General features: G+C 44.7%; 1 protein-coding gene across 7 annotated transcripts in view; it reads right to left on the bottom strand.

Moving 5' to 3' along the window:
- Window positions 1-13888, bottom strand: part of MATN2 (matrilin 2) — a 127491-nt gene that overhangs the window by 3854 nt on the left and 109749 nt on the right. For 4 of the 7 annotated variants that reach the window (XM_073330495.1, XM_073330494.1, XM_073330490.1 and 1 more), the window contains 5 exons: window positions 10455-10868; window positions 5615-5767; window positions 2375-2446; window positions 1669-1782; window positions 1209-1307 (listed from right to left, as the gene is read on the bottom strand). In XM_073330495.1, the coding sequence (XP_073186596.1) occupies window positions 1209-1307; window positions 1669-1782; window positions 2375-2446; window positions 5615-5767; window positions 10455-10868 (852 nt within the window). Of the gene's footprint in view, window positions 1-367; window positions 1308-1668; window positions 2077-2374; window positions 2447-5614; window positions 5768-10454; window positions 10869-13888 lie in introns of those variants that run through there. The other 3 variants (XM_073330493.2, XR_012157127.1, XM_073330496.1) reach the window with 3 other exon arrangements.

Consider the following 13888-nt stretch of genomic DNA (forward strand, 5'->3'; position numbering starts at 1 on the left):
CTCTCAAGGTCCCTTTCAGCCCTCCATTTCTCATTCTTCGCAACACCTAACTAGGTTGTCTGCTGCCTAGTGGAATCCACAGAGGGAGAGTTGAGTGCGTAAGAATGGGATCCATAAAAGCCAGAAAGCTGATCTGGCTGCTGTTTAAGCTAGTAAGCAGAAAATTTGTAGAATGGGTGTGGCTTAAGCAAGACTGACTTTCAAAGGGAGTTAGGCACCTAACTCCAGGCTGCAGGGAGTGGCTGTTGCTACTTGGGATTCATAGCTGTGAACCTTTCCCAGAGTTTGTTGCAGGAAAGGGCTGACCTGGCTGAGGCATCTAAGAGGAGACTAAAATAATTAAAATTGAAGCCAGAAGTGGTTTGTGTGTGTAAAATCAGTCATCATCACTGTTCTCTGTAGAATATCCTGACATTTTCATTTGGAAATTATTTTAAGTGACTTGCTGCATGTGCCTATTCCCTGAGCACAGCAGGAGACTTCTCTTCAGTATTCTGAGACAAGAGTTTCCTGTTGCCAATAAACACTACTCAAAAATAGTATGATGGAGGACTAAAATTTCAGCAGAAGTAATAGCCAAATCCAGAGAATAGGATTATGGTCTCAAAATCAGTCTCCATTTTTTTTTGCCTCCTCTTATACTCCCTACTCACCTGATCTAAGATGTAGACTTCTCTTGCTATTCAGTGGTTATGAAACATTAGGATGTATATTTATGAATAAAAACTTTGGTCCTTTCATTGAAGGAGCTGTGGATTTGAAGTCATTGTAAGAGCTGTGTAAACAGTAGTAGAGTCTTTTGGGCCCAAGGAGACATCTGAGACTTTGAGTTTTAAGTGCTGGAAATGGCCCAACTTGATGATCACTTTAGATAAGCTATTACCAGCAGGAGAGTGGGGTGGGAGGGGGTATTGTTTCATGGTCTCTGTGTATATAATGTCTTCTGCAGTTTCCACAGTATGCATCCGATGAAGTGAGCTGTAGCTCACGAAAGCTCATGCTCAGATAAATTGGTTCGTCTCTAAGGTGCCACAAGTGCTCCTTTTCTTTTTGTGAATACAGACTAACACAGCTGTTACTCTGAAACCAGTTTTAAGTGTGTGGCCCTAATTAGCATTTATTGTAACTGTCTTTCCCCCTCTTCCTTCCCCTTATAAATAACTTCCTTTCTACCTGTGATCCAGGAAATAATTATTCAGAAAGGATATATCGCTGGGTTAGTTTTTTTACTTCAGCATTGGCATGGTTCTGGTATGTTATGAGATTTTCACAGTTGCACTGCTCCTTCTTATCTTTTGAAGGGTTTGCTGGAAAAGCAGACAGAAGGCATTCAGAGAAACAGTGACATGTAATCTAAATATACTGAATCTGCAAGAGAATGTAGCTACTAAATGCAAAGTATGTTCAATATTTTCCTGGCACCAACAAATAGTATAATCACTATCAAAAGATGCACATATCAAATCCCAGTTAAATACTTAGCTGTAATCACCACAGATGAGGATGCACTTAGAGAGGGTACTATGGAGAAACAGGTAGGCAAGGAATGCCACTCTGTGGTGGGCATTGTTTATGAATTTCCAGTCTTGACATGTCTTTCTAACCTGTGTAATCAAAGGAGAAGGCTGGAATTGCCTAAAGATTACCTGAGCCATGGTAACTAATTACCTGATCTTGTTGTTGACTGTGAAACACTCTCCTCTTCGAAAAGATACTTGTGATGTACTGCAAAATTGGAACAGGCAAGGAGATCTGTGACGGCTATGCTGGCTGGTTCAGATCCTGCAGGAAACCCCAAGACAGAACTGTGGTCATGATTATGTAACACATCTATTGAATTTTGTATGTAACACCTTATTCATTTAAGGCCAGATTCTTCCACTCACCCACTGATCAGCACCTTAATCCAGTGGATTTTAGCGGGACTTCTAATGGTGTAAGGTACTACTCAGAGTTTGCATTTTACACAAAGAAGCTGAGCTATTAGATTGTATACTGTAGATAGACTGCTTAAGTGTTGTATTCCAGGCCAGGAGAAGGACTTCAGCTCTGTATTGGTTACTGTTAAGCCTGAGCCTATTAAATAGTAAATGATCATGTAAATAAAAAAATGTGTTAAAGTACATCAACGTATAAGGCTGCTATGGAAGTTGCAGCATCCTAATAAACTACTATGGGGGATAAGGTGGGAGCATGCAACCATAAGCTTGTTGCAGCAAAGCTCAGAAGACCAAAAAGGGTTTGTGAGGTTTTTTTTGGTATGGGTATCCCTCTGGGTGAATGATGAACTTTCTGTAGAGGATGCCGTGAGAAGAATGCTGAGTGGGGAGCCAACTGAGGGGAAAATGGGACACACAGATTTAAAGCATCTAACCTGAAGAATGAGGACCAGTCTTGTGAGGCCTCCCTGTCAGTGGATCCTGATGGGGATCTGACTCTTCCAAAGCTGGCAGAAACAATTTCCAAAAGAGAAAGATATTAATAGAAAAAATGATTTTATTCTTTGCACAGAACAGTAGCTTCCCATGACAGGAAAATGATATTTCTTTCCTGATGATTTTCTGTGAGCAGCTTCCCTCCACATTCATAACACACTGGCAATGGCTCTCCTGAGTGGAATTCAGAGGGGGCTCAGCATTTTTGCTGGAGGCGCCAAGACTAAGCCCTGCCCTTCATCTTAGGCCATCAAAAGAGTTCTTCTAAAACTAGAAACACTTCAGCAACTGACTACTAATAACTTACAATTATATCAACTGACCTTAAGTTGATATATATCAACTGACCTTAAGTCAGTTATATGTCTGTCAACATTTACAGAAAAATTTCAGGTCAAACCCTCCATAGCAGAGTCCAAACTTTGGGCTGTGTGCGCGTGACCCTGGCTTGCCAGTTTGACTCAATCCCCTATGGCCTGCCAGAGTCAGCAATGGTGGCTTGCAGCAGCAGGGCATAACTTGACCTCTGAGGCTCCTGAAAAGCTGCCTATTGCACCTCTTAGATTTGTCTTGATGCTTGAAGGGCTTTCTGCTACTGTGCGGGGGGTACAGGGAGCCAGCTAGAGAGATGCTGCATGGGAGAAACGAGAGGGTTAGAGCCAGTGATTCCTCAATTGAGGGGAGGTTAAGAGGAACTTGCTGGAACAGTCGTTGCTGCACAACAACAATTACAAATTATACTTATAAATAAAACAAAGTGGTTACGAGAAACTGAGCTGCCAATTTGTTCCATCACTTGGGGCGGAGTTAAAGAGTGGTGCTTAGTCCTGGAGCCTCCAGCAACAACCCTGGGCAGCCTCCCAGTTCCGCAGATGAGAGGCATTACCTGTTTGTGATGAATGAAGAGAGAAGCTGTGCAGCAGAAAATCAGGAGGTAAACGGACCCAACACTGGAGACAGAGTTTCTAGTTTGGAAACTGCCTCAAAGGGGCAAGATTTACTTATTTTTTGGTTTACCAAATAATGCATTTCTGAAAAGTAAATGAAATTTATGGCGAACAGCACTGCAGCTATCTAAAGGATGTTTGATAGGGAGAGAGATTTATTAGAAGAGTTGCCCGAGAATTTTGGACTTGGAATCTCCCTATGCTTCTGAAATTGTCATCATGTGTTTGCCTACCTAGTACACCTCTACCCCGATATAATGCTGTCCTCGGGAGCCAAAAAATCTTACCGTGTTATAGGTGAAACCGCGTTATATCAAACTTGCTTTGATCCACTGGAGCGCGCAGCCCCACCCCCCTGGAGCGCTGCTTTACCGCGTTATATCTGAATTCGTGTTCTATCGGGTCATGTTATATCGGGGTAGAGGTGTATGCGGGTGGATGAACAGAACTGCTTTTCTACAATCTCAGTATTTTGCATATCAACGGGAGCTAGCAATACGATCCATAGGGGAGAGGCAGAGGATACACAGTCTGGAGGGCCCCCGGTCAGATTCTTTTCCCTGACTCCTCCCAAAGCCCTGCCTAAAAGGAAGAACGTGTTACTTCCTACCAGGCAATCTTGCACAGCAAAGAATCCTCGAGGGTTCCTGGGCTTCATTCTCCTGTTACAGGAAGTGACTTCAGCCATGTATATGAATGAGCACGTAATACTGAGTGCCAGCTGTGTGCGAGTGGGTGCAGGGGTGTCATTAAGTCCCTGGTGAACAGGGGTCCATTCTAGCTCAGAATCCCCAGGTCTCTTGAACAGCTGCTATGGGAAGCAGGTCTAGAGTGTGGCTGCTAGTGCCACGGTGGGGGTGGGGGATGATTTTGCAAAGCCAGGTTCTGCGCTCATGGGTCAAAGGACTGGTTTGACGCACAAGCTGGTTGTTTTTCAGTTTCCTTCCTGGGTACATCGAACTATTTTGTTGCTGTTGTGAACGCTGCACAATAGCCATTAAGACTTTTCTTTCTTTTTTTTTCTTTTTCTTCTGCTGCTGAGCCCAACCATTGACTTACATAGCGAGACATTAGCAACATTCCCCTACACCAGAGGTTCTCAGACCGTGGCCCGCGGACAACCAGTGGTCCGCAAGCTCCATTCAGGTGGTCCGTGGGTAGTTCCCTCTAAGGTGCGCACCTGGGCAGCCGCACACAAGAGAATGAAGGGCCACCCACCTAATTAGTAGAGCTGCACAGACATGGCTCCACTAATTAGGTGCCTGGACCCTGCAGAAGACACACAAGTAAGGTGAGGTGGTGACCTTGGGGGGAATAGGGAGTAAGTGGGAGGGGGCAGCGGGGTGAGAAGAGGGGGTGGGGGAATTTGGGATGTGCAGGGCTGCAGCGGCCAGAGAAAGGTGACTTTCCCCAGATCCAGAGCTGCAGCTGCCGGGGAGAGACAGCCCTCCTTCCCAGCCCCAGATCAGGGGCTGCCGCAGCAGGGGAGACCTCCCCCCTTCCTAGCCCCAGCTCAGTGGCTGCCGCAGTGGCGGAGGGAGGGAGAGACCCTCCCCTCCTTCCCAGCCCCAGATCAGGGGCTGCTGCGGCTGGGGAGATACTCTGCTTCTTCCCAGCCCCAGCTTGGTGGCTGCCACAGCGGGGGAGAGAGGGAGAGACCCCACTCCTTCCCAGCCCCAGGTAGGGGGCTGCTGTGGTGGCAGGGAGAGAGGGCACATCCATCACATTAGAAAGGTAAGACTATTGATATTAAAATGTGAGTTTTGTGCTTCTATTTGTAGAACAAAAAAATGTTAATTATTAAGGTTTTTTATATAGCGCTTTTATCCAAAGCACTTTACAATAGCTAGCTAACGGTACAAACAACATTTGGAAAGATCATTAAGTGGTCCACTGAGAGCCTCAGCAATTTTCAAGTGGTCCATGAAAAAAAAAAGTTTGAGAACCATTGCCCTACACAATTTTAAACATGACTCATACAGACCAGAAGAGCAATTGTTCTCCCAATAAATCATCATTTGGATTTCCCTCACCTCCACACCAATATTCCTAATGGAATAGCTCATGTTTACCTGGGTGGGGTTCACTGATCTAACTGCAGCCTGAAGGAAGGTGGGGAACATTACCAATCCTCCTGGGGTTTAAGTGTATATTTTATGCATCATTTATTAAAAACAGAAGAGAAATGGCTGTTCGCTTTTCTTATATCTCAACGGAAGAGGCATGTGGTACCTTCACAGATTTGTTTTTTTAGTTTTTCTCTTATCTCCCCCATGGTACTGAAGTCTTCAGCATAGAAAAGATGTCTGTCTGGTGGCTCAGAAGCAATTTCCAGTAATTCTTCCTCAATTGCTTTTCCTATTCCAACAGCGTAGATAGTTATACCTGGGTGCAAGAGAAATTGCACATTATTACTACTGCAAAATTTTTTAAAAATCCAGAGTTTAAGTGAAAGGAAGATGTATTATTGATTACTTATAGCACCATAAATGTGCATGCCACGTAACTCCAAAGATTGTGTTGGATGAATAATCCTAGTTACACTGAGTAATAGAACATCTGAAATGCTGTAGAAACTCACTGCTTTACTGTTAGTTTTATTAACAAACAATTCTTCAGCCAAAGAAACCATGGACATATGGTTACCACTGAAGATAAATGAATCCCAAAAGGGCGCTGCCTGCAACATACTGAGGGAGAGAGAGCACCTCTGATCAGTTTAGCAGTAACACTGAGAGACTCTGGAGGGACACAGAGCTGGAGGGACACAGGGTCTAGTTCCTTTTTTGCTGAAATGATAGATAGGGTTGATGTAGGAGCAAGGCAGGCAGGGGACAGAATCCTGAAAGAGATCAGTAGTTTGCTGAGAAATAGACTTAAATACATAGTCTTCTGATACAGTCAGTTAGGCAGATTAATCTGGAGCCTTGGAATCTAGGAGTTCTTGGTCATCTAAGAGAAATGCAGAATTTATGCTGGGAGAAGGGACTGAGAGAGAGGAGCCATTTATGGGGCTGGTGAGATTAATGAGTCCTGGGGAAGGGATCCTGGGTGTAAGAGTCTCTCCTGCATTGGGGGTCTGTTTTTTTTGTCAAGGGAGGGAGGGGAAAGGAAGAGAACTGAGAGTAGGAGATCAATTGTTTAAGGGGATTCATGCCATAGTTAGTCTTAATACATCCTGGTAGCTGGGCTGGGGACAATGGCTCACATTCCTCTCAGACAGATTTTAAACTCACACCACACAAAGCAGAGCACACTTCATATTCCTGTTTTCCAACAGCTGGCAATAATTCTTTGCTTCTGGTTTACACATGAACTGAATATTCATTTCTAGTTACATCACTTCTGCCATTAGAAAATGCACTCATCTTGCACTGACCGCTTTGGAATTTAAAAAAGATTAAAAGTTGGTCCTTGTCCTGTCTGCAAAAGGTTATTGTGAAATGAGTGCAGAACATCTGTTTGGGATCCTAGTCATTTAAAAAAAAGAAAACCCACAACAATTATCCTTTTAAGGACTGAAGCAATTTTTAAGAGAGCTCCAGATGCCAATTACAAAAACTGATTTTTCAACTTCTTGGTTTCAGATAAAAAGTAGGGTGTGGGGTTAGTACATCTGCTTTCCTTTGCTGTTCAGTGATAACATCTATGTACTCACTATGAATAACCACTTTCAACCCTCCACTGGCAATGCAGGAGACTGGATGTGATGACATAGTAAATACACCTCTTCCATCTCCAGTGCCTACATTTTTATTAAGCAGGGTCCTGCTTTCTACCAAGACCTTGGGTGACATTGTGCTAGCCAGGAAAGTAAAACATCCACCATGTTACAGAGGTTGATTCAGTTTAACGAATGGACTGTTCATGCTGAGGTCTGCTGCTTTTTAAAGACTTGGCGTTAACATTCAGTGCCAAATTTCTGCTCAGCAAAACTACACTGCCCCCAGTGGGATTACACTGGGGATGTATTTGGCTCTGAAAGTAAGTGGGGTTGGCTTGTACTTCTCTCCAAATCTTTTACTTGTCAAGGCCTGTAATTCTTCCATACACTGTCCCAAATCCTGCCTACTCACTCCCGTGCATGAAACCATAAGTTATTGGTTTAATTTTCAAAGCTTCAGAAAGAGGCATGGTGTTGACATTTCTTTGTGAATACAAGTTTATTAGCTCTGTTGCTTCCTACTCTGTATTTGTCCAGTTTCTTCCTCATCTCCTTGTACCATCACTTCTTCCCTTTTCTCCTTAGCAGAGTCATATCAGGACACACTCCAAACTGGTTGCACAAATGGGTGCCCCTGCCTGCATTCAGGTGTGCAACAAGGTATCATTGTGTGGATATGTCAAAAAACAAGGTGTGAAGCCTCTCTAAGGTCCTGACAGCTTTATTTGTGCCACAGTCCATCAGCCCAGGTTAGTAGTAGGACTCTTGCAAAACATTTTCTGTTTTACAGGTAAGTCCTTTTTTATTTTGAAAAATTTAGTAGATACTATGTGGGAAAAGTGATTTTTGCCAAGGGTGCCTTACAGAATTGATTTCTGCCACCTTGATCATAGGCTACAGTTTTATGAAAACCCTCCCCCCCCCCCCCAAAAAAAAAACAATCAAACAACAACATATTGTAGACCATGTTTACTGTTCAAAATCACCAGTCTTCAATTAAATCTGAATGCGAGTTATCATCTTGCTAGGCCCACCTCTATAACAAACAATGGGTTTCTTTTTCAGCAAGACCAGTGGGATATGGACAATAAAGCAACTGTCACAGGGTCAGCTCACCTCTAGGGCACCTCCTCCCGACCGCTCTGGGGATTAGCTTCTTCCAGGTGCTGCACACACCTCTGACAGTCTCTCCATCTGTCATCCTCTCTCACCATGTGGCCCCTCTCATTGCAGGAGCTGCAGCTTCCTCTTTGTGACTTGGCCCTCTAGTCAGATCACTATGGTCCTCCCCTTCCAGGGTATCAAAGTCTTTTGGGCCAAACTGTCCCAGGCAGTCCACTCTCCCCTGCCTGGTCTGTGCCACTTCCCTGCTGGCTGGTAGGGGAACCCAGGCCCACCCTCTATTCTAAGTTCCAGCTCAGGGACCCTCTAGTCAGCAGCCAAGGACCTTACTGCCTTTTCCCTGGGCCTTTCTGTACCTGGTTTGTTTAGTCTGAAAAAGAGAAGACTAAGAAGGGACATGATAACAGTTTTCAAGTACATAAAAGGCATTACAAGGAGGAGGGAGAAAAATTGTTCTTCTTAACTTCTGAGGATAGGACAAGAAGCAATGGGCTTAAATTGCAGCAAGGGAGGTTTAGGTTGGACATTAGGAAAAACTTCCTGTCAGGGTTGTTAAGCATTGAAATAAATTGCCTAGGGAGGCTGTGGAATCTCCATCATTGGAGATTTTGAAGAGCAGGTCAGACAAACACCTGTCAAGAATGGTCTAGATAATACTTAGTCCTGCCATGAGGACAGGGCACTGGACCAAATGACCTCTTGAGATCCCTTCCAGTCCTATGATTCTGGCCCTTCCCCATCTCCGGGTCTGCCAGATGCACAACTCCCTCCTCTTCCCAGGGAATAACTGGAGACTACTTCCCTGCAGCCCCCAGCTGCTCTTAGCTCGTGGGTTTAATACTGGCCCTTCCTATCCCCATCCAGCTGAGCCTCAACTAATTAATCCTGTTCACTGGCTCCTTCCCCAGGTGCAGCCTGGGCCCTTAACTGGATCACCTAGCCACCTTAATCCCTTCTGGTCTTGTGCAGGGTGGGCACCCAATCATAGCAACATATAATTGCTTCCAAGTCTATGCTGTATTTTTAAAAATTATAGCATAAAGCAAAGGCTCTGAAACAACATATTTCTGATATTTTGAGTGCGGTGTTTTATATTAATATTATGTGTTAAAAGGAATATTTAATAAAGCTCCTAATATCTGCGATTCTCCATTTAAATGAAGTACCTTTAGTGGAAACATGTAGGGCACAGTTCAGCATTCAAGCTATGCAATGCAACTGCCTTGTGCTGATTTGGTTCTTCAGTACATAGACCCTCTCAGAGGTACTTACTCATTACTTCCTGGGAGTAGTTGCAATGTGGTGCTTTGTGGCAAAGCCCCTAGACCAGTGTTTTCAAACTTTTTTTCTGGCGACTCAGTTGAAGAAAATTGTTGATGCCTGTGACCCAACAGAGCTGGGGATGAGGGGTTTAGGGTGTGGGAGGGGCTCAGGGCTGGGGCAGAGGGTTGAGATGCGGAGGTGAGGGCTGTGGGGTGGGGCCGGGGTTGAGGGGTTGAGGGTGTTGGAGTGGGCTCTGGGCTGGGGCAGGGATATGGGAGGGGATCAGGGCTCTGGGCTGGGGGTGCAGGCTCTGGGGTGGTGCTGGGGATGAGGGATTTGGGGTGCAGGAAGGGGCTCCAGGTTTGGAGGGGCTCAGACCTGGGGCAGAGGATTGTGGCACGGGGTTGGGGCATGGGCTTACCTCGGGTGTCTCCCGGTCAGCCCGGGGTGTCACCCACAGTGGGGGTGCAGAGGCAGGCTTCCTGCCTGTTCTGGCATTGCGGACTGCGGTGCACCCCAGAAGCAGCCAGCAGCAGGTCCAGCTCCTAGGCATAGGCACACAAGGGGCTCCATGAGGTTCTTGCCTGCAGGCACCGCCCATTGATTACTGGCCAATGGGAATACAGAGCCGGTGCTCAGGGCAGGGGCAGAGCACGGAGCCCTGTGGTTCCCCTGTCTAGGAGCTGGACCTGCTGCTGGCCGCTTCTGGGGCACAGTGCGGTGTCAGAACAGGTAGGGACTAGCCTGCCTTAGCTGGGCAGCACTGCTGACAAGACTTTTAATGGCCCGGTAGGTGGTGCTGACCAGTGCTGGGTCGCGACCCGCAGTTTGAAAACCACTGCCCTAGACAGCAAACCAAACGTTTTGGAAAATATAATTCCCTCCAGCAGAGGGCAGTGCTACATGCTCTGACCAGTACATTACAGCAATCTTGTCTCTTCATTAATATATGCTGAAATACTTTTAAAAATAAATAAATATAAACATCCTTAAAATAACAGTGACAAAGAAATACCAGATTACCATTCTGCTTTGCTTTGCTGGCCCACTCAGAGACTTCATCTTGGGCTCGTCCATCTGTAACCACTATAGACACCCTGGGCACTTCTGCTGAAAATGGCCTTGCCCCTTCTGCTTCAGTAAAGCTTCTCTCAAACATTTGTTTCAAGGCAAGTCCAGTCATGGAGCCTTTCCCCATGTAGTTCATTTGGGATACTGCTTTTTTCATGTCTTTGGCTGTGCTGAATTGTCTTAATGTGAACTCTGTGCGGACTTGAGTGGAATACTGCAGCAAACCAACTCGAGCAGCTTTGGGAGAAATCTCAAGAGAATCCAGGATTCCAGAGACAAATTCCTTTACAACTTCAAAATTATCCTCTCCGAGACTTTTTGATCCATCAATCACGAACACCAGATCAATTGGGCCTTCAGTGCATCCTGTATAAATAAAATAAAAGCAAAGATTTTAATGAGAGGAAAGATTTCTCAGTGTTTAGGGAACTAGCCTGGGACTTGGGTTCAGTTCCCTCCTGAGCAAGTCACTCAATTTGTCTGTGCCTCAGTTCCCCATCTATAAAATGGGGATGATGATACTTCATTACCTCACGGAGCATTATGAGGATAAATACATTATGGATTATAAGGTGTTCAGACAACATGGTGACGAAGGCCATAAAAGTACCTAAGATAAAGGAAATATGATTTCATGGGAGCCCAATAAAGGAGCATGACAAGAACCAGAATAGATTGAAACAACCTCCCCTCACAATCAGATGCTCGTGTTAACAGCTTGAATTCTCATATCCTCTTTTCATCATTTTTTGAAATTCTACAGTGAAAAAATGTGTAAAAGAAAATGGTACAGAACATAGGCCACATTTGGATTTAGACCTGAGTAACATTTGGATTTAGGCCTAATGAACGTTAGCGTTACTAGATGTCCGAAGCAGCTTTCTGGCTTGGAGGCAAACAGTTATTAGGGTAAGGTCATCCACTTGCCCTAGACTCTGCCCCCACCTTTCAGCATTACTTTCCCAGTGTCATTTCATTGTCCTGAGTACATGTGGAATGAGTAGATGTGTATATGCTGACAAGTCATTAATTATATTTAAATACTATGTTGTGGACCTAAGCAGAAGTCTGCCTACCAGCTCCTTATCATATGGCTCTTCTTGTGTCCTATTTTCGAGAGACATCTGTTAGCAGTTACGAACGAACTGTAGCAAGACATGTACACTCTAACCTGGGCTCTTCAGTTTGACTTTGTCATAAATATAAAGGGAAGGGTAAACCCCTTTGAAATCCCTCCTGGCCAGGGGAAAGCTCCTCTCACCTGTAAAGGGTTAAGAAGCTAAAGGTAACCTCGCTGGCACCTGACCAAAATGACCAATGAGGAGACAAGATACTTTCAAAAGCTGGGAGGAGGGAGAGAAACAAAGGGTCTGTGTGTCTGTCTATATGCTGGTTTTCTGCTGGGGATAGACCAGGAATGGAGTCTTAGAACTTTTAGTAAGTAATCTAGCTAGGTATGTGTTAGATTATGATTTCTTTAAATGGCTGAGAAAAGAATTGTGCTGAATAGAATAACTATTTCTGTCTGTGTATCTTTTTTGTAACTTAAGGTTTTGCCTAGAGGGGTTCTCTATGTTTTTGAATCTAATTACCCTGTAAGGTATCTACCATCCTGATTTTACAGGGCGGATTTCTTTATTTCTATTTACTTCTATTTTTATTAAGAGTCTTCTTGTAAGAAAACTGAATGCTTTTTTCATTGTTCTCAGATCCAAGGGTTTGGGTCTGTGGTCACCTATGCAAATTGGTGAGGCTTTTTATCCAACATTTCCCAGGAAAGGGGGGGTGCAAGTGTTGGGAGGATTGTTCATTGTTCTTAAGATCCAAGGGTCTGGGTCTGTAGTCACCTAGGCAAATTGGTGAGGCTTTTTACCAAACCTTGTCCAGGAAGTGGGGTGCAAGGTTTTGGGAAGTATTTTGGGGGGAAAGACGCGTCCAAACAGCTCTTCCCCAGTAACCAGTATTAGTTTGGTGGTGGTAGCGGCCAATCCAAGGACAATGGGTGGAATATTTTGTACCTTGGGGACATTTTGACCTAAGCTGGTAAAGGTTAGGAGGTTTTTCATGCAGGTCCCCACATCTGTACCCTAGAGTTCAGAGTGGGGGAGGAACCTTGACAGACTTCAAGACCAAGTAACTTATGGCTACCAGGTTGTAACAGCTAATTGGTCTTTGAAGATATTGGGGTGTCCTCTGAGGTGGAGGAAGGGGACACTGATCCCCTACAAAACACTCTAACCATGTGGAAGGAAGTAGAGGCTCTCTCACATCAATAAGACACCCAAAATTGTATCCTGCTCACTTTCCTGGACTGCCATCTGAGGACGAATAGGTGAAAGATTCTGACCCACAACTAAGCCAAGCCTGAAATCTACATGTGAGAGAGAAAAGACCAGGCTATCCCCCCACATCAAAAATCTTCAAGTTTCATTTTATCATTTATACAGATACAGGTAGATATCACCTAGAGCTATGTCTACACTACAGACCTTACAGCGTCGTATCTATACCGCTACAGCTGCTCCGCTTTAAGGTCTCCCGTGTAGCCGCTCTACTGCCAGCATAATTAAACCACTCCCAACAAGCGACGGTAGCTACGTCGGCAGGAGAATGTCTCCCGCCAACATAGCACTGTCCACACCGGCATGTTTGTCGGTGAAACTTATGTTGGTCAGGAGTGTTTTTTTTCTCACCCCTGGCCAACAAAGGTTTTACCAACAAAAGTGCTAGTGTAGACAAAGCCTTAGTTCCAAAACTAAGGCCTAGTCTACACTTAAAATTGGATGGATCTAGCTATGTTGCTCAGGGCTGCAAAAAATTTCTCACTCTGAGTGCCATGGTTAAGTTGACCTAACCCACCCCCCCAGTGTAGATGCTGCTACCCTCAGAGAGATGGATTAACTGCATTGATGGAAAAACCCTTTCCATCAATGTAGAAAGTTTCTACACTACAGCACTAGCTGCCATAGTGTAGACATACACTAAGACTAATCATGTGAGCTAAAGACATCAAGGCAGTGTGAAAACCTTTCTGTAGAGCAATTTGAGGGTGCTCAAATCACTCCAACACCCATTAGTGTGCATGGGTGTCTATGTGTCACAAACTGCTCCCTGGAGTAGACACTAAATCCCTAAATCTGTTAGTGAGAAAACTGTAGGTTAAATAAGTTATTCTGAAACTGCTATGTGTGGGATTCTAGAAAACATTTTGTATCTGTGCAAGACTGTCAGAAAGATGCAGCCATTGTGTTAACGTGGGGTGGGAAAATAGATTAAATAAACAACAGTGTGATGTAGTTTCTGTGAAGAGTGAAGTTTAATGGGAGAGAGCAGCCAAAGGAGGCCTGGTCTACACTAGATGATTAGGTCGATGTAAGCTGCCTTAT

Source organism: Lepidochelys kempii, chromosome 2, assembly GCF_965140285.1.
Source record: "Lepidochelys kempii isolate rLepKem1 chromosome 2, rLepKem1.hap1, whole genome shotgun sequence".
Lineage (NCBI taxonomy): Eukaryota > Metazoa > Chordata > Testudines > Cheloniidae > Lepidochelys > Lepidochelys kempii.